The sequence below is a fragment of the Neovison vison genome, chromosome 2 (assembly GCF_020171115.1).
Source record: "Neovison vison isolate M4711 chromosome 2, ASM_NN_V1, whole genome shotgun sequence".
Classification (NCBI taxonomy): Eukaryota; Metazoa; Chordata; class Mammalia; order Carnivora; family Mustelidae; genus Neogale; species Neogale vison.
This window is the reverse complement of record NC_058092.1, coordinates 43,567,866-43,588,121: the sequence shown is the minus strand read 5'-3', so window position 1 is coordinate 43,588,121 and position 20,256 is coordinate 43,567,866. Positions and strand designations below refer to the sequence as shown.

The following is a 20,256-nucleotide window of genomic DNA, read 5'->3' as shown; positions in this document are numbered from 1 at the left end:
GAGGGGCAGAAGGAGAGGGAGAAGGAGGCTCCCCGATGAGCAAGGGATCCCAACATGGGCTGGATCCCAGGACCCTGGGATCATGACCTGAGCTGATGCTCAACCCACTGAGACGCTCAACCTACTGAGCCACCCAGGCACTCCTTATGGCGGTGTTATTAAGAAGATAGAATACTAGTGTAATTTATTTGTCTTTGTGCCTTGTACTGAAGTGGCTGGAAAAATATTCCTTTGTTTTTATACAACAGAATCTATAAATTGGTGGTTATAAGATAATTGTTGAGCAAGGTGTTTACAGATCACATTTGTAGATGATCCTGGGCAAATTCATCTCTGGTGTGACTTTTGTTAACTCAAAAAAACGCTGTAGAAAATGGATAAGTGTGCATCCTTTATCAGTACACTTTCACAGTACAGGTTTGCTTTAGTCAAGTGACAGCTGTGGTAGGAACTTGGGGTAGCACTGGGCATATTCCAGTGCAGTAATTGAAGTTGCCGTTTGAAAGTGAAATATAAATTGGTAAGTTCATTCAACACAGCTTAGATTTAGAGAAACTGTCCTTGAAGCTGAAGATACTCTCTGCGGGGAGAAAACAAGCGGGGCTGCACCAGTCTAACAGAAGGGGGTGCAGAGTGCTCCACGAGCCGTCACTGAGCTGCGGCAGTGAAAGCTGGATGTTGAGGATGTAAACCAAAGGAAACCTGCTCCTGAGCCTTGGGTAAATGCATGAAACCAAAACCCGAGGTGGGTGCAGTTTGTTCGGGCTGCCTCTTCAGCACTGGATCTGTTCTTTTACAGAAGAAGCTACTTTTCAGACCCCAAAATCCAGCCAGATGCCTCGGCCTTCAGTGCCACCGTTAGTTAAGATGTCACTGTTTTCCTCCAAATTGTCTACGCCTGATGTTGCCAGTCCCCTTGGAAGCCCGATTGGCTCTAGTGTGGTGAATCGGATGGCTGGAATTTTTGATGTAAATACCTGCTATGGGTCCCCTCAGAGTTCTCAGCTCATAAGAAGAGGGCCAAGATTGTGGACTTCTGCTTCTGGTAAGGGGACTGTTTTCTAGAATTTGAAATGTAGTTACAGAGACTCATAACCCCAAGTATTCACCTTCTTGGTTTTTTTGTTTTGTTTTTTGTTTTCTTTAGATCAGCAAATGACTGAATTTTCTAATCCTTCTCCATGTACCTCTGTTAGTGCTGAGGGTAAGACAGCGAGACAGCCCAGTATGATTTATTCATGGATTCAGAATAAACGTGAGCAGGTAGGGTGATAGAGTTATAGGATTTATATTTGCATGTATCATTGCGAGCATCCAGGATTGACTCATATGAAGTTGCTGGTATTTGGTTTGGAGCTATGTAAGTTGCAACTTCATATGATTTCACCTAATGCGATGCCTTTGCTCTGTGAATTCTTTCATCTAAGAAATATTTGCTGAGTTCTTTATATATGCAGAGGGTGGTTTTAGGCACTGGGAAAATGCTGAACTAAAGCCCCTGACTGTTTGTTTACATTCCAGTGAAGGGAAATAGATGAACAAGCAAATGTATTAAACTGTATCTCTTTCAGTATTAAAAAATTCTACTAACGGTAAGACTTACTTTGGGTACCATTAGGAAAAAGTTGCCAGTTAAATCATGTTATGCTATTGATTATAAGATGGATCCCAATATGTTATATTCAAATTATGACAATATGTGTTTTAAAAGGGAAGAAATTTGATGTCTTAAGTGCTGTACAGAAGAATAGAGCAGTTACGAGAGGTCTTGTTGCTTGGGTGACACCTGATTAGAGACCTGAACGGAAGGCGGGGAGCAGCAAAATGCAAAGGTCTTAGGTGGGAGTGGGCTTGGTTTGGGTGAGGGATAGTGTAGACACCAGTAGGTGTTGGGGAAGTCAGAGAGGTAGCAGCACCCAGAGCTTATCAGGCGCATTAGTTGTTTTGAAGACTCACATTTTCTCTGAGTGAGACGGAAAGGCACAGGATGGTTTTGTTCATGAGAATGACATGATGTAACCTTACATTTTGAAAGTGCTGCTTTAGCTGTCGTGTTGAGGTAAGATTCTCGGAGGGCAGGAATAGAAGCAGAGAGACAATTGTAAAGCTGTTGAGGTAATCTAGTGGGAGGTGATGGTATCAGTGACCAGAGTGGTTGTGGTGGGGACTGCAAGATGTAATCAAGGTCTGGGTATATTTTGAAAGCAGGTGTAATAGAATTTGCTTATGGTCTGGTTGTGACGTAAAAGAGTTAATGTTGATTTTCGGGTTTTTGGCCTGAGTATATTCTGATATAGTATAGTTGCAATTAGATGATTATTCTGGAGGAGGAGATTTGATAGAGGTGAGGTAGGGAAATGATGAAATCGGTTTATGTTCTTTTGAGATACTTATTAGATGACCAGTTGAAAATACTGAGTAAGAACCGAGACATATCTAGAGCATAGGGAAAAGTTTTGGGTTAGAAATAGTAATTTGGAAGTCATCAGCATACAGACAGTATTTAAAGCTATGAGACTCCATGAAAATTCTTTGGGATTGTATACAGAAGAAGAAGGAAGCAAGAATGGGATCCTCTAGGGATTCCAGGTCTGGGTGATGAGGAGGAATGGCAGAGGGGACCAAGTGACTGTGGAGGTGGGAAGAAAACTGAAGAGGAGAAGTGAGTGGTGCCACATGTTGCTGATGGGTAGCCTAAGAGCCGCTCTAGGATGAACTGCTGGCTGGGGGCCTGGGGGAGGACGTGGGGGAGGTGGAATGTGGAGGTCATTGAGTCCTTGATGAGCTTCTGGGTGGAGCAGATGGGACTAATGCGGATTGGATGGGGCCAGGAGAGATTGGGGGAGGAATCCGGCCACAGGGAAAGCTGGATCTTTCAAGGAGTTTTGCTATTAGGGATGCAAAGAAAAGGGGTAATTAATAGCTGGAGGGAGTTGAGGGGTCAAGGAAGGGTTTTTTTTTTAAGATGGGAGGAATGACAACATCTTTGCTGATGGAATGATTGATTAATAGAGGCACTGTGGGCATTTCACAGACTTTGGGATCCCATTTGCCTTACATATCATAAATCCTGCCGTATCATGAATTCACTTTCAAGTCAGTTGGGGTATGTAGCTTTCAGTTTAATACTAAGAAAATTGTTTTCCATGTAAATGTCAACTAGTAGAAAACCATTTCCTATCTTAAGATTCTTTTTTTTTTTTTTTTTTTTTTTTTGGTAAGGTAAACACACACTTTTTTGGTATTAAGAGGCTAAAGGTCAAGACAGTTGTCAAGAACTGAGTAAGAAAATACCCCTGGAACCACTTTGAATTCCTTTTATCATAGAACTCTAATTTGGGGGTTAGCTTGTGTACATGGAAAGTTAGTTTAGGTTAGATGATCCATCTTGGTTATCCAACTTACGTACAAAAGGTATTTATTTATATGGTTTACTGCAAATACTGTCCTTTCTCTGTAAGATGTAAGATTCATTTAATTTAGCATCAGCAAGTACATGGGAATGTGTTAACATTATATTTGAATAGACCTGAAAACTTTTAAATGTGTTCATTCTTCCTTTTCTCCAACTCAGGTTAAGAATTTCTTATCAAAACGGGTGCTGATAATGTATTTTTTCAGTAAGGTAAGAATATATAGTTCAGTGTTGGGAATGGGGGGAGAGGAAATGAGAGAAGAAAGGAAGTACCAGACTGGATTTGACTTCTAAATATTGAGCTCAATCCTAGCAAGCCAGACAGCTTTGTAGAGTGCTTCGCTGTACCTCTGTGTGAGTAAGAGCTGCCCTAGACCCCCAGCTCATCTCAGGGACTTCCTGTGGCTTGACTCTTTTGGACTTCTGAGTCTCCTGGTTGCAGGCAGCTTTGTCGGGGTGGGCACCCCCTTCCTGCAAAATGGTCAAATCCATGGCGGTCCCTCATGGCTCATTGTCTTGCTACAATTTTTGTGGCCAGTTTCAGAAGAGAGATGACTGGATTAAGTTGCAGATGTTAAGCTTGTGTGGGATAAAAAGTTGTAATTCAGGCCACAAACTAAATGACTTTCCATCTTGTGTGTCAGCTGCTCCAGCTGTCACAGGAGAGTAACTGAATGGCAGAAGCTAAAGAATCCTTCCTTTTTCACTCTCTACAGCTGTTGTATGTTAATCCTTTGATGAGCAAAACCTTTGCCCATATGTAGGGGAAAGAATTTTTGTTTTGTTTTAGTTACTTTAGTCTGGCTTCTTTCATTCTGAAGATATTACAGTATTAGCTAATACTGTACTCCAAGGGCACTGGCATGCATCATTCATTTTTATTCTGTGGGGAGAGAGATCTAAGAGTGACTCTGACAGAATATAGGTACACAGAACAAAGAATCATTTCAAGGGCTTGAAACTGTTTTCTCACTTCGGTGGCAGAGGAGATCTACCTGCCTAGCAATGACCTTTACCAAAAAGAATCTACCTTAGGCTCTCCATCAGAGCTTTGGGACAACCATCACCCCCCTGAGGAAGTGTCTTGTCTTCCACCAAGAGGAAGAGGGGTTGTCCGAAGTTTTACTTCAGAGGATAGGAAGAGGACTCATCCTTGTGTCTTATGTACACTGTGTTGTTTCCTCTTAAGTTCCCTCATTTAATTCTAACAGCATTCCTCTGAGATATCGCTCTGTCCTCATTTTACAGATAAAGAAACCTGAGGCTCAGAAAGGTCAAGTAACTAGTCTAAGGGCACGGAGCCAATAAGTGGAGAGCAGATGCTGAACAAGATCTGCTTTTTCCATGGAAGTGAATGGCTGCCTTTGATTCTAGTTTTGCATGTGGATCTATTTTATGATAAGGAGCTGTACACGCTGCTGTTTGGTGTTGAGAAATGTAACATGCCGATGTACTTAATAGGCTTCATTGGGTGCATTACAAAATCAGCATTTGTTTAAATGGACCAATTGGTGCTCCCTACTCTTCAACCTTGCTATCTTAAAGAAGGTTAGATGGTGTTTCTTTTGAGTGGGGCTGAGGGTAGACAATTAAGAGAGGTAATATGTATTTAGGCAGTTCTGGGATTTTAAAAAAAAAGCATTGTAGCCATTCTCTGAGGTGATCTGTATACTAATCTGAGGTGAGTTGAGTGTGTGTAACTCTTATTTTAAATGGGAAACTGAGACAGATTTAGAGATTGGGCAAGGGTCACACAATAAGTTGATGGTAGAATGCTTTATTGCAGTTAAATTCTATTATATAAGAATTTCAGATTTTAATTCTTAAGAGGCTGCTGAGAATTTTTTATTGTTATAGGCTCCCTAGTTGATTAGATGAAATAACAGAGTTAATGCCCAGCTGAACTTAAATGTTTCTGTTGTATTTGTAGCACCCAGAGGCCTCTATTCAGGCTGTTTTTTCAGATGCCCAAATGCATATTTGGGCATTAGAAGGTAAGCAATCACAGTGAACTACAATACAACTCTGATTTTAATTATCAGTTAAATACTGAAGCATCTCCAAAAAAGAATTTACTGAAGTATATCCATGAAAAGTCAGGTCTGGGTCTTGACCTCAGTCTTTGAATTTTTAGATACATTTTTATGTGTTTTATATGGATCAATTTTCTTAGATATTTAAATATACTTTAATTTGGGCAGAAATTATCCTTGTATACAAGCAGAGAAACTGAGCCTGGGATTCTTGCTTGTCTTTTTCTACTTCAAAAAACTGCAATTAATAGAATGTTTTCAACTGTCAACTTATATTGACATAACATTTTTAACATTTGAACATATTTAACTTAGCTTGAATATAAAAACTTACTTGTTAAAGAAGTGAGGTTTTTTTTCCCCATCTCCTAGATCCTGCCTTCTGAGTGCTTAAAATGATACTTCCTCAGAGAGCCCTTTCCTGACCCCCAGTGAAAAGTGTCCTCACAGCTGTCACTCTCTTCCCTTATTCTGCTTTGTTTTCTTTCTACTACTCATCACTACCAAACACAATATTATTTAAAAGCTTTTTTTTTGTGCTAGAATGCAGACTGTCATCTTATTCATGACCCCATATAGTTGAGTACCTTTCCAGTGCCTGTTCCAGTCTTTTGCCCATTTTTCTATTGTACTCCCCTCCCATCCAATATTTTAAGCTCTTCACATATTCAGGATGTTAATAGTTTCTCAGCTGATGCAAATAGATGTGCCTAATTTGGATTTCCTTTAAATTTTTTTTTCTTTTCCTCTTGAGGTCTGTCTCACTTAGTAGCAGCATCGTTTACCGAAGACAGATTTGGAGTTGTCCAGACTACGCTACCAGCTATTCTTAATACCTTGTTGACGCTGCAAGAGGTAAGCAGTATTTGGGTTTGGGAGAGGTTGTGTCTTTTTCTCCTTCCCAGGTTTTCTGGTTTGTTTCTTATAGCTCATGTTTACAAAGCATATGTTAGAGGTTAAATATGGTACTGTTCTCACCCTTGGGAAATCAACAGTCTAAGAGAGACCAGGAAGAGAAACTAATTCCTTTGTTAATAATAATTTTATAGAATAGAAAAAGGAAGTTACTAACCCTCTGGTATTAGTCAGATTATTTAGAATATTAGGATTCTGTTCAGTGATAAAAATTTGGTTCCTTACACAACTTACAGCTACTAAAAGTGACCTGTAGTTAAGTTATCCGTGCAGATAAATGTTACCTATTGGCCAGAGGCTCAAAAGGATAGAGCTGAGCCTGGTGGATCCCTGCTGCCAGACTGGGTGCACAGTTTTAAAGTAGTAGATCCTTTTAGTCCTAGATCTAAAAACAGAGAAAACCTGTTTCTTGCCTTTGAACAGGCTGCCTTTCCTGGCTTCATGTTGGGTGCCTCATCACTGTAGCTGTAAGTCAGATGAGAAATAGGAACGCTGGGTGCCGGAAGCATCTTGAGGTGGGAGCTGGGCTGCACACTAGGTTTTCTGGGGCAGTGGTGATGAAGTAGGTTGAAAGGAGGGCAGTTGGTGCATCTCTGGGTCTTGGGAAGCCTGAAAAGAAAACATGTTTTGCTGTTCCTTTCTTCAACTCTCAATTTATTTTACCTCTTAGAAAGTTTTACCCATCAAAGCCAGTGATTTGTGTTTTTCCCCCTTTGAATTCTTTCTGTGCTCACTTTCTCATGTACCTTTTTAAGACATGTGGGAACACGTGAATAGTTTCATTATTTATACTCTTACCCAGCTACCTTTCTGTAATGAAAGAATTTCCTAGTATTTTGCACACCTTCTAACAATCGCCTTGCCTAACCACACTGTCGGGTTCCCAGGCTTTGGGTGTATCTTTGACATTCATAGCAGAGTTTGTTTTTCATCATGCTGGCAGTGTAGTTTACAATAAAATAATAATAGGACAGTAGTTTGTAGTCTATGGACTGATTTCTTCTTATATTTTATTTTATTTTATTTTTTAAATTAGGAAGATTTAATTTTAAATTCTCTAAATACCAAACTTCTGGGATTTTTTATTTTTTAAATTTTATTAAACTTTTTAAATTCAAGTATAATTAACATACAGTGTTATTAGTTTAAGGTTTACAATATAATGATCCAAGAGTTCTATACATTGCTCATTGCTCATACAATATGTGTACTCTTAATTCCCTTCATCTGTTTCACCCATTCCCTCACCAGCCTCCCTCTGGCAACCACCAGTTTGTTCTCCATAGCTAAGAGTCTGTTGGGTTTTTTTGTTTGTCTCTCTTTTTTTTTTTTTTTTTTTAAGATTTTATTTATTTATTTGACAGAGAGAAATCACAAGTAGACGGAGAGGCAGGCAGAGAGAGAGAGAGGGAAGCAGGCTCCCTGCTGAGCAGAGAGCCCAATGCAGGACTCGATCCCAGGACCCTGAGATCATGACCTGAGCCGAAGGCAGCGGCTTAACCCACTGAGCCACCCAGGCGCCCCTTGTTTGTCTCTTTTTTCTTTGTTTTATTCTTTTTTTTTTTTTAAAAGATCTTATTTATTTATTAGAGAGAGAGAGAGAGAGCAGTGGGAGGGGCAGAGGGACAGGAAGAAACAGACTCTGCCCAAAGTGGGAGCCTGACTCCAGGCTTGATCCCAGGACCTGAGCTGAAGGCAGATGCTTAACTAAGCCATCCGGGCACCCCTTGTTTGTTTTGTTTCTCAAATCTGACCTCACTCTTGTCCAAATGGCTAAAATGACAAGCATAGGAAGTAACAAGTGTTAGCGAGAATTTGGAAAAAAAGAAGCCCTTGTGCACTGTTGGTGGGAATACAAACTGGTGCAGCCACTCTGGAAAACAGTATGGAGGTTCCTCAAAACATTAAAAATAGAATGACCATATGATGCAGTAATTCCACTACTGGGTATTCACTCAAAGAAAATGAAAACACTAATTTGAAAAGGTATATGCACCCCTATGTATATTGTATTATTTACAACAGCCAAAATATGGAAACAACCCAAGTTTCTGTCCATAGATGAATGGATAAAGAAGATGTGGGGACAGAAACACACATTCACACACACACACAGGAATATCACTCAGCTATAAAAAAGAATGAGATCTTGTCATTTGGAACAACATGGATAGATCTAGAGAGTATTATGCTAAGTGACATTCAGAGGAAGACAAATGCTATATGATTTCACTCATACCATTCTTGGTTGTTTTTTTGTTTTTTTATCCTCATAACTGTCTTGTAAAGGAAGTAGGACGGAGATATTTAGGCCTGTTTTACAGATGAGGGAAGCTTGGGAGCATGGTGACATACCTCAGGTCTCACATACAAGTCTCGTAGATGGCAGAGCTAGGATTTGACCCTGAGCTGTTTGCAGGGCATTAGCACTGGAGAACCTTGGGTTTGAAGGCTCCAAGACCCTTGACCAATCTTCTCTTATATGTCATAGTTTATTCTTTGTTCTGCTAGATTCGTGTGCTGCTCTACCCAATGTACTATAGGATTGTGTCTGTTTCAGAAAGTCTATATCTATTGATATGCCTTATCCAGGATCATGCTCAGTAAATGGTAGAGGCAGATTTGAAAACTAGGCTTTCAGGGCGCCTGGGTGGCTCAGTGGGTTAAGCCGCTGCCTTTGGCTCAGGTCATGATCTCAGGGTCCTGGGATCAAGTCCCGCATGGGGCTGTCTGCTAAGCAAGGAGCCTGCTTCCTCCTCTCTTTCTCTGCCTGCCTCTCTGCCTCCTTGTGATTTCTGTCTGTCAAATAAATAAATCTTAAAAAAAACAAAAACAAAAACTAGGCTTTCAGACCCTAAGTCCTTTGCCTCTATGAGGGCTTGGAGAGCTATGCATTTCTTAACCTCCTTTCCTAAGATGGAATGGCAGTGTGTCAGAAGGACCAAAGACAGAGCTACAGTCAGTTCTACCTGTGTCTGTATCCTGGTTCTTATTACTTCCTAGCTCTGCAACCTTGGAAAAATGTTTATCATATTTCATTGAGTCCAGGATATCATTAATTAGAAGATACAGCTCCAACTCAGAAATTATAAAATGGGGGGGGGAGTATGTTATATAACCAATAAATACAGGAATCTCTAAATGTCAGCATTTGTATTTGGAAATTGGAGGGAGTGATAACAGTACTTACCTCATCCCTGACAACAGGGATGTGAATTCTCAATGAGATCATCTCTGTAAAGCACCCAAGGTACCTGTCCCATATTAAGTGCCCAGCAAATATAAGGTTTTATTACTTTGTTATTATTACCATGTTGTACGACACTGTTCTTTTTTTTTTTTTTTTTTTTTAAGATTTTATTTATTTGTCAGAGAGAGAGAGAGGGAGAGAGGGCACAGGCAGACAGAATGGCAGACAGAGGCAGAGGGAGAAGCAGGCCCCCTGCTGAGCAAGGAGCCTGATGTGGGACTCGATCCTAGGATGCTAGGATCATGACCTGGGCCAAAGGCAGCCGCTTAACCAACTGAGCCACCCAGGCTTCCCAACACTGTTCTTAAAGTGTACAGGAGAAAAGGTCTTTCAAGATTTAAAAAAAGTATTACAGTCAGTACTGTAAGCAAACTTGAGCACTGGGTGTTGAATGTAAGCAATGAACCACTAACATCTACTCCGGAAACCAATATTATACTGTATGTTAGTGAACAAATTTAAATTTAAGTAAAAAAAATACTGTAAGCAAGCATTCCAAGAGACACTGTCAAGCAGCTTCCCAGTTCAAGTCCAGCCTCCAGTACTTTCTTAGTAACCAAGGGTAACTTATGAAATATCTTTTAGATCAGTGTCTTCATCTTTAAAGATTTTATTTATTTATTTGACAGAGATCATAAGCAGGCAGAGAGGCAGACAGAGAGACAGAAAGGGAAGCAGGCTCCCCGCTGAGCAGAGAGCCCGATGGGGTCCAGGATCCCAGGACCCTGGGACCATGACCTGACCTGAAGGCAGAGGCTTTAACCCACTGAGCCACCCAGGTACCCTTTTGTGTCTTCATCTTTAAAATGTAGCACCTTGCAGGGTTATTATGAAGGTTAGAGATAATATCTATAAAAAGCCTGGAGTGGTATCTGGCCAAGTTATCAACTGCCTGGCAATTATCTAATGGTTACCATGTGCTAAGATACAGAATAGAAAAAGACAGACCTGGTTCCTGCCCTTTAGGAGCTTACAGAGTATAAAACAGATTATTGACAAAAAGGAATAATTAACTACAATTATAATAAGTACCACAACGTACAGAAATGCAGGATGATCAGAGAATCTAAGAGAGGTATGCAATACATAACAGATGCTAATATTATAAAAACATCTCATTAAATGAAATGGTTGTGATGTTCGCATGATGGCTTTGTTAGCAAACTATTTTATTATTTAAATGAAATTACATACATAAAGCAGTTAACTCAGTTTCTGGCACACAGTAACCGCAATCAGTAAATGTAGCTATCAGCATCGTTATCTAATATTTTTATTATTTTGTAGCTGTGGTTCTTGCTAGGGGTGGTTTTGCTTCCCAGGAGACTTTGGGCAATGTCTGGAGACATTGTGATGGGCACAGAGAAAGGGGAGGGCTACTGGCATCTGTTGTGTGGAGACCATGGATGCTGCTAAATGGCCTGTAATGTGCAGAGCAGCTGCCACAACAGAGAATCACCCAGTCCGAAATGTCAGTAGTACTGAGATTGAGAAACTCTGCTCTGCAGTCATGATTTCCATTAAGGAAATTCCATAACAAAGCTGTTATCCTTGCCAATTGTTTGGGATTCTGGCTTTAGTGGAATAAACCGTTGTTTTAACTGGGTTATAAGTAGAATCCTTGAGACCAGGAACTTTGAAGGCTCTGTACAGTGGACATTTGTTAATGACACTGACAGATAAATACTCAAAGGATAGCAACTGGGGTTTTATCTTCATTTGGCTTTTGCGTATTTAGTACTGCATATAAATCCAAATGGGGGGACGCCTGGGTGGCTCAGTTGGTTGGGCAGCTGCCTTCGGCTCAGGTCATGATCCCAGCGTCCTGGGATCGAGTCCCACATCGGGCTCCTTGCTCAGCAGGGAGCCTGCTTCTCCCTCTGCCTCTGCCTGCCATTCTGTCTGCCTGTGCTCTCTCTCCCTCTCTGACAAATAAATAAAAAATCTTTAAAAAAAAAAAAAAATCCCAAATGGGCCCAAAGTGCCCATTTTCATAAGATAGCCCTTTTTTAGGCTTCTGTAAGGGCTAAGTTAAGGCCTTCTTGGAATTTTTAACTTTTCCTGAGGAGTGTATTGTTCAGTGGTATACTGTACTCACCATTTACCCTTTTAATTATTTGGGATAATCCTTAACTAGGTATTTGAGATCCCAGTGACATCACTTTTGTAAAAGGACAACTAACTTGAGTTGCTACAAATAGAATATAGGTGTACTGTTCCTTATCTCATACCCTAGGAAATATTTCAAAATTCAGATTTAAAAAATTTTAAGAATATAACATTGTATATATACTATGTATTACATAATACTCCTACTGGAATCTGGGGTAGAGTCCCTTTAATCAGATACATTAATATTTTCACCAGTGAAATATCTGAGTATTCATAGTAAGTGAAATTAAGTGAAATAAAGACTAAACAGCCTGTGTCAGCTCAGGTCAGGCTTTACTGCTCGATGAGGTCAGGTCAGCTTTTGCCACCAAAACAGTACAGAAGATTTTGTTTTCAGGACTTTTTTGGATTTCATTATTAAGGATAAGACAAAGTGAGAAAAGACAGTAAGTGAAAGCTCTAGCTAGTTGATACTGCTGTTTGCTGAAGTCCCTGAACCTGAAACCTGTTTATCCTTTGTCATAAAAGGAGATTAAGGAGGATGAAAGATGCGTTGTGGACATACCAGCTCCAGACTCAGACTTTTTCTTCCTCATTTAACTCTGTATCCTTAGGGTCTGTTGTTCCTTACTAATTTTTTTGCATTTCTTGTTTGAGCTGTTCTAACTATTTGTAGGAGCTGATATCTTATGACTTTTTTTTTTTTTAAGATTTTATTTATTTTTTTGACAGAGCGATCACAAGTAGGCAAAGAGGCAGGCAGAGAGGCAGGCAGAGAGAGAGGGGAAGCAGGCTCTCCGCTAAGCAGAGAGGGGCTCGATCCCAGGACCCTGGGATCATGACCTGAGCCGAAGGCAGAGGCTTTAACCCACTGAGCCACCCAGGCACCCCTCTTATGACTTTTATTCTTAGAGGTCTTTTGAACAAAGAGATGAAACAATTCAATAAAATTCATTTTTTTGCATTTACCCTTAGGACCCTTTTAAAATCTAAGATGTATTTTGGAATCTTAGTGATTTTCCATTTCCAGTATCTTGGAACAGTTTACTCTTTGATCATCCTAGGAGATTATTTCATCATTACTCATCAGTTATTTCCAACTGTGGTAAAAAGACCAACGAGAAAACAGGAGAATGATGAAATCACATAGTATTACATCATCTTTCAAGAAAAGGCCTAGATACACATTTTTATAGTTTTTTTTTAAATTTTAAGCTTTCATTGAATATGGTTGCTAATTCAGAATTTTAAAATGTTTTGTTCACACTGGTAATGGGAAGACAATTGCCAGTATGTTCAGTAATTATTTAGGTAAATCAGAATATGAATGCAAATAGAACTCTAGACAGCCCTGTCAAATCAAAATATAATGCAATACATTTGTGTAACTTTACATTTTTCTAGGAGTTACATTAAAAAAATACAGATGAGGGCACCTGCGTGGCTCAGTCGTTAGGCGTCTGCCTTCAGCTCAGGTCATGATCCCAGAGTCCTGGGATCGAGCCCCGCATGGGGCTCCCTGCTCAGCAGGAAGCCTGCTTCTCCCTTTCCCACTCCCCTTGCCTTTCCCATTCCCTCTCTCTCTCAAATAAGTAAATAAAATCTTTAAAAAAAAATACAGATGAGGTTAATTTTAATGATATATTTTATTTAACTCAGTAAATCTACAGTATTTTAATTTTATCATGTAATCAATACACAATTACTAATGAGATAATCTACATATTTTTTAACACTAAGTCTTCAAGGTTTGATATGTATTTTTCACTTAAAAGCATATCTCAGTTGAGAGCTGCCACATTTCAAGTGCTTAGTAGCTACATGTATCTCAGTGGCTACTATACTGGATAGTACTGCTTTAGATTTTTTTTTTTTTTTTTTAAGATTTTATTTTATTTATTTGAGAGAGAGAGACAGTGAGAGAGAGCATGAGCGAGGAGAAGGTCAGAGGGAGAAGCAGACTCCCCATGGAGCTGGGAGCCTGATGTGGGACTCGATCCCGGGACTCCAGGATCACGCCCTGAGCCGGAGGCAGTCGTTTAACCAACTGCGCCACCCAGGCGTCCCACTGCTTTAGATTTTAATGGTGATCATGTAAGAGGAATTTCAGACTATGAATCTTCAGATGATAATATTCTAGGTATATTTCTTCAAACTCCAGTATAAATGACAGAACAATGTATTTTTTAGGAGAAAAAGGAAATATTCCCATCCAGTAAGTCATTCGAGAGGAAAGACTTGTCTGACAATATTTTATAATAAGAAGCTGTGAATCATCCTACTTGGTCAAAAGTACATGTGATAGTATTGTTTCATTTTCTGTGATATGTTACACCAAAATTTACTTTATACGGTTTATAAGTGGATAAGTGCTAAAGGTATACAAAGGTGTATACAAAGGTAATTGGAAGGAAATAAATGATATTGAAATGAAAAAACTCACTGGATTGGTCATTGAATTTTTCTTTATAAACCTAAGGATGAAAAGTTTTCCAGTTATGGTGCAAGGAAAATGGCTAGTCTTTCTTCAACAAAATTATGAGCTGTCAAAAGTTTTTATTTCTTTTTTATTTAAATTCTTAAAAAAGATTTTATTTATTTATTTGACAGATAGAGGTGACAAGTAGGTAGAGAGGCAGGCAGAGAGAGGGGGAAGCAGGCTCCCTGAGGAGCAGAGAGCCCGATGCAGGGCTTGATCCCAGGACCCTGAGATCATGACCTGAGCCGAAAGCAGAGGCTTTAACCCACTGAGCCACTCAGGCACCCCTGTCAAAAGCTTTTTAAAATATTGCATTTTGATGGTATCATTCTTCTGGTAAATTTTTTATAAGATAACCTTAAATTATAAAAATGATCTATTGGACCCAGGTGGTAAATGATGATGACTATTTTTCCTTGTCTGATGAGGGTTTATCAGAAAGTTTACAAGAAAATTGAAAAGGAAATAACTTTATCCATTATGATTCAGTGTTATCTAATGTTGCCTAAGTGTGTCACTAAATACCACCTCCCATACTGCCCAAGATGATCTCAAATATGTCCCAGTCTTGGGAAATACTCTTATAAGTTACTACTGAAAGAATAAATAATTGGACTTGAACTTGTCATTGCAAACTGAATACACGCATTAAATCTTGTTCCTTCCCCGCAAAGCTCTGCTAAACTACAGTAAAAGGACTTTTAAAAACACATAAATCCATAAACAGGAGAGGAGACAACAGCAACAGAGTCTTCAAAGCTGGAGAGCAGATGGTTGAGATAACTAACTTAACAGATCTCAGAGGCAAATCTGAAGTCAGTAGTGGGACAGGCACCAAGTGCCTCTGGAACCAAGGGTGAAGGGACAGGTACCAGAGTAAGGATAGCTGAGAGCTGTTTGAAAATCGTTTAGATCCCTAGGTTCTCTGCTGCTGGTGCTTCTCCCTCCAGCAGTTGAGGTTTATCCTTCAGAGAGGGTAGAACACCGGGGGCTCTGGTCTGGCAGCATTGTGAGTAGATAACAACAAAGACACAGTTGTGGGTCTTGTTTGAAAAGCATAAGGGTGTACAAAACCTGAGCACAGGCCCTCCAGACAGTGTACTGGAAAACTCTTCTCTGGGAACTCTGACTAATCCAAGAAGAAAAAGTTGACTGAGCTGGGCACCCACCCTAAAAAAAAAACCCATGCAGATCACCTGTTGTGAAGCCTGTTGTTGGTAATCTCTGTGTACTCAGCCTTCGGTCAGCTTTTTTAAGAGGTCCCACCCTCAGTCTCGAGCCAGGGATCACTAGATTTCTGAGTAGAATCTCTAACGCAGAAGATAGAGACCAAAGAAGCAAGGGAAGGGAAGAAAGAACCAAAATCAAAAAACCAAAACAACAAAAATCATCAAAATCCTCAGAAATAGAAGATGTTGCATCCTTAAAACAAAACTAGGATGCTAAAATAAACAGGATCACTCAGATGATACAAAAGTGTTCTTGAAACTAAAAACTTGATGGCAGGGGTGCCTGGGTGGCTCAGTCATTAAGGGTCTGCCTTCAGCTCAGGTCATGATCACAGGGTCCTGGGATCGAGCCCTGCATCGGGCTCCCTGCTCGGTGGGAAGCCTACTTCTCCCTCATTCCCCCTGCTTCTGTTCCCTCTTGCTGTGTCTCTTTCTCTGTCAAATGAGTTTAAAAACAAACAAACACAAACAAACAAAAAAAACTTCATGGCAGAAATCATTTTAACTGTTTTTAGTTCTTTTGGTGGTTATATCCATAAGTATAAAGAATAGGCTTTTACTATTATTTCTTCTTGTAGAAATGATCTTGCTATACTAGATTAATCCACTTAAACTTTTGTTTCTTCAGTTTTCCTTTTTTTAAGTGTAGTTATATAAAAATTATATTGTTTACCTTGGACCTTTAAAAGATATACTTAAATCTCTTTATCAAGGACAAATAAAGTCAGTTCTCCCCCACCTGTTCTTGTTCATAGATGCTTTATCATCTAGAAATGAAAAGGAAAATAAGCTAGTTTAGTAAATAACTTGATTTACGTATAGTTTTGGTCTTATCTCTCTTTTTACTGAGATCTATAATAGAAGTATTCTTAGTGGTCACACACCGGAAGCGGAGTAGGATATCTGTGTTTCACTTCCCAGCTTTGCTTTTTCAAGGCCATTGGAGTATAGCTCCTTTTTAGAGGACGGGTCTGGACTTTTCTCTGCGAACTGCTGTTGGGGCTGAACCTCCATTGTGTTGTATCTCAGACTGTTCTTTTTTTGCTCCCCCCACCCAACTTCTGATTGTGATCCAGAATAAATGTCGTCTAGTATGTCTGTATGATGTGTGTATCTCTGTCCATCTATTTTAAATAAAATCTCCTTAATCCTTTGGACTAATATGGCTTCCTTGATATTCTGAACTATTTTCTTTCTTTCTTTTTTGATCTAGGCAGTGGACAAGTACTTCAAGCTTCCTCACGCTTCCAGTAAACCGCCTCGGATTTCCGGAAGTCTTGTGGACACTTCTTATAAAACATTAAGATTTGCATTTAGAGCATCACTAAAAACTGCCATCTATCGAATAACTACTACATTTGGTGAACATCTGAAGTAAGTTTACCTGTTTTAATCCATGATAAGAATCCACTTTCGGGAGTTCCCTTGAGAAAGAGATGCGAGAATTATAAAGGCTCACATGTTGAACATGTTCTTTTGGGGCTTTCATGATTCCTACTGGGAATTAACAGTTTGGATTTAGTAATATTTATATTTTAAAATTGGGCCTGTCATACAAGCTTTGGGGCCTTCTTTCATACAGACAAAAAAGGATATAGAAAATTAATAAAAGCAGTAAATGTAATTTCATTATATTCTATATAATTATGAATTATATAATTTTTTTAAATTACCAAAACATCCTTATGCGAGAAAAAAGGCAAAAAATGGAGTACCTTTACAGAAAAGCATATTAAAAATACTTCTGATATTACATCTTGGTTAGCTAGTTAAGACTTGGGGTGAGCAGAGTGTTCCATAAACGAATCCTTGGTGCTTTGTGAATCATACTGGAAAAATAGTGACAGATCATAACACCTTCGGAAACGGAACCGGAGAGAAAACCACAAATGCCAGACCTGTTTATATTTAGTTTCATTGATGTTTACTCCTTTCTTCTCATGAAACAATCTAGTTAGGCAGGATAAGGGATACAAGTTTATTAACTGTGTTGATCACAATTATAAATGAACTTTAGAAGACACAAGAGATTGCTTTTCCTGTATGCAGAACTATCAATAAATAGTTCAGAGCTTCCTCAAACTGCCTGATTTTAGAAACAGCAGGATATTTCCTTTTACTTCCGTAATACACAGCAGAAATAGTAGGTTTTTATGGAACACTTGGTTCTGTGTGGGAATGTAAAGAGCCCTGAAAGGTTTTATTCACTTGTTTAAAAACAGACAAAATTTTATTGAGTGTCTTCTAGATCTATGTTCTCCAATATGATAGCTGCATATGGCAGTTTAAATTTAAATTAAAAAGTCAGTGGGTCAGTCACACTGGCCATATTTTAAGTCCTCCATAACTACATATGGCTTGTGGCTGCCGTACTGGACAGCTCAGGTCTAGAACATTTTTGTCATTACAGGAAGTTTATTGGGACAGCACTGTTCTGGACAATACAACTGAGCACTTTATCCATGTTCGTTTCATTTCCTTAAAGAGTCTGTGAAGTGCACAGATGCAGAGACAGGCTCAAGAAGGTGAAGGACTTGCCTAATAGCCCCATCTAGTTGGTGTTAGAACGGGAACCTGAAATCCGATCTTCCTACTCTTAAAACACCTCTTTTTCTTCCTGTGCCCAGGACTGCCTCTAAGATGTCAGGTGGGGGATGCTGGATGGCTGTGGAACCTGGGATATGTGTACTGATGATCGAGTGAGAACAGGGAGAGGGGGCGCAGAGAGTTTTAGATACAAAAGGGGGATAGATGACTGATAAAAAAAATTAGGAGGATGAAATTCTGCTTTTGTTTCTTTTCTCTAAAACATGGAAGAGCCATGTTTTAAATTTGATGAGGTCAGCAGAGACTATTTTGTACGTCTAGGACAGAACGGTATGGTGGGAAAAAAAGATGTGGAGTTAAAACATGGTTTAGCTTCCCAATGATTATGCAGAATCAGAATTCAGACTCAAATCCTTCTGACCCCAGAGCCTGTCCACTGGTGTCTGTACTATACTACTAGGTGGTGTTGTCTCCTTGACCTCTGGCCTTTTCACAAAGGTCTGTTTACCTTTGTTGACCCTCCTGTGGAAGAGGTGTGTCATCCGGCTTCACCAGTCCACACAGTAAAGTACTTGAAATGGTTCAATGGGAGGCAGCTGCAAGGTTGAATCTAGCAGAGATGTGTATTTGTAAGGCAATTGGGGATGATTTGTAGTGAAATTACTATAAGACTTTTTGGGGGCACTTTTAAAAGTGGTGACTTTCTGTAATCTGGAATTTTATCATTTAATAATACATCTTCAACAGCCAGAAAACGAGAATCTTTCACTGTATTCGGTTTTTGCCCAAAAGTTTAAAAGGAAGTTATATACTAGTTTTGGGATATATTTGCTCTAATTTCATCAAGGTAGTGTACGTTAGTGGGGGCGAGTGTGGGGAGAGAACTCCATTTCCCCATCTGAGACACGACTACGTTCAAAGGGAGAACTAAATCTAAACCACCAAGCTGTTACCTTTGAAAACGATTAGTGGAGTCCATTGTGTTTTAACCAAACATTTTAGTTTAAAGGATTTTATATTAAAGGCAATTCAAATACTCCACAACTCAAAGATAATGTTGGAATCTGGTTTAAATAAAATAATAAAATCCAGAAAATCTGCTGCCAGGCCTGGAACTCTGCACAGCAGGTTCCACAGCAGAGCAGGTTCAAATCGATGCTTTCCCTTGTCAGTCTTAATTTGCTTTGGTCTTTTAGAAGGTAGAAGCATGCCGTTACTGAATGCAAGCCCTCCTCCTCATTAGATTAAGGAGGGTTTTCATCCAGCTTTCTCAGAAGTACTCAATAAGTGAAGATTTCTATTTGTTTTTAATTGTTTTGAAAAATATTGACTCTGTGCTCTGTGGTTCACTTAATATGCTTAATGTAAAATAAAGCTTATGCTTTGAATTTATGTTTCATTTAGTGCTGTGCAAGCATCTGCAGAACATCAGAAAAGACTTCAACAGTTCTTGGAGTTCAAAGAATAGCTCAGTAATATAAACTGTGTTCATTACACTGCTGATACAGCTACAGATGGGACAGTAAATGTTCAGCATTCTTGGATCAGAAGAAAATGGACTAATTAGATGCTTCCTTTGTCGTGGTGGTTGCTTTGAAAACTATACTTTAATGGGAGAAATCATGGAAAGAAATTCTCAACAGAATAACCGAAAACTGCCTTTTCTGTACCGATTGCTTTTTGTGTGTGTGGTATAATAAAATCTTTATTCAATTTTACAGAAGCCTCGATGGCAGTAAAAATGTCTCTAGCTTCTCTAGCTTAATAATAATAGCTGGAAAATTTTTAGAATTTACTTTTGAACTGAGTAGAGCCCGCTCAGAAGGTAAAATAGGTTGACTTGATTCAATCTTCCTAACTGTGCTGAGAGTTTTAACTCTCTGTACACTTGAAATCCATAAGCCTTTTAAAAGTAGTTTCTGTTTACTGAAGGATAAAAGTGGTAACAGTGCAGAAAAATTCGCAGAAAAATTATTGTTTAAAGGACATATTTTGTTAATCTGGTAGGTTGTGTTTTTCTTTCCAGGGACAAATTAAATTTGCATGATTGTCCAAAAAAGATCTCAATTTACAGATGCTAACTCTATATAAAGGAATGTGGGAAAATTCAGTTCTTAAGTTACAAGATTAAACATTCACATTTGGTTTTCAAAAGACGATTGACTGACAGCTATGAATTTGTTTTGTATCATGCTAGTAAACAATAAGTATATGGGTATTTTCCCAAGTAGTTTTGCTTTCTTTTTCTGGAGCAAAACATTAAGTGATTGCAGAGG

At 39.2% G+C, this 20,256-nt stretch overlaps 1 protein-coding gene across 2 annotated transcripts in view; it reads left to right on the top strand.

The window, feature by feature from the left end:
* The window catches only part of NDC1 (NDC1 transmembrane nucleoporin), a 47,075-nt gene extending 27,377 nt beyond the window's left edge, over nucleotides 1-19,698 (top strand). For both annotated transcript variants that reach the window (XM_044238275.1, XM_044238276.1), the window contains 7 exons: nucleotides 800-1,045; nucleotides 1,148-1,263; nucleotides 3,575-3,625; nucleotides 5,346-5,409; nucleotides 6,203-6,303; nucleotides 16,647-16,807; nucleotides 19,385-19,698. In XM_044238275.1, coding sequence (XP_044094210.1) covers nucleotides 800-1,045; nucleotides 1,148-1,263; nucleotides 3,575-3,625; nucleotides 5,346-5,409; nucleotides 6,203-6,303; nucleotides 16,647-16,807; nucleotides 19,385-19,448 — 803 coding nt within the window. In that variant the 3' untranslated portion in view covers nucleotides 19,449-19,698. The remainder of the gene's footprint in view (nucleotides 1-799; nucleotides 1,046-1,147; nucleotides 1,264-3,574; nucleotides 3,626-5,345; nucleotides 5,410-6,202; nucleotides 6,304-16,646; nucleotides 16,808-19,384) is intronic.
* Nucleotides 19,699-20,256: the final 558 nt, after the last annotated feature.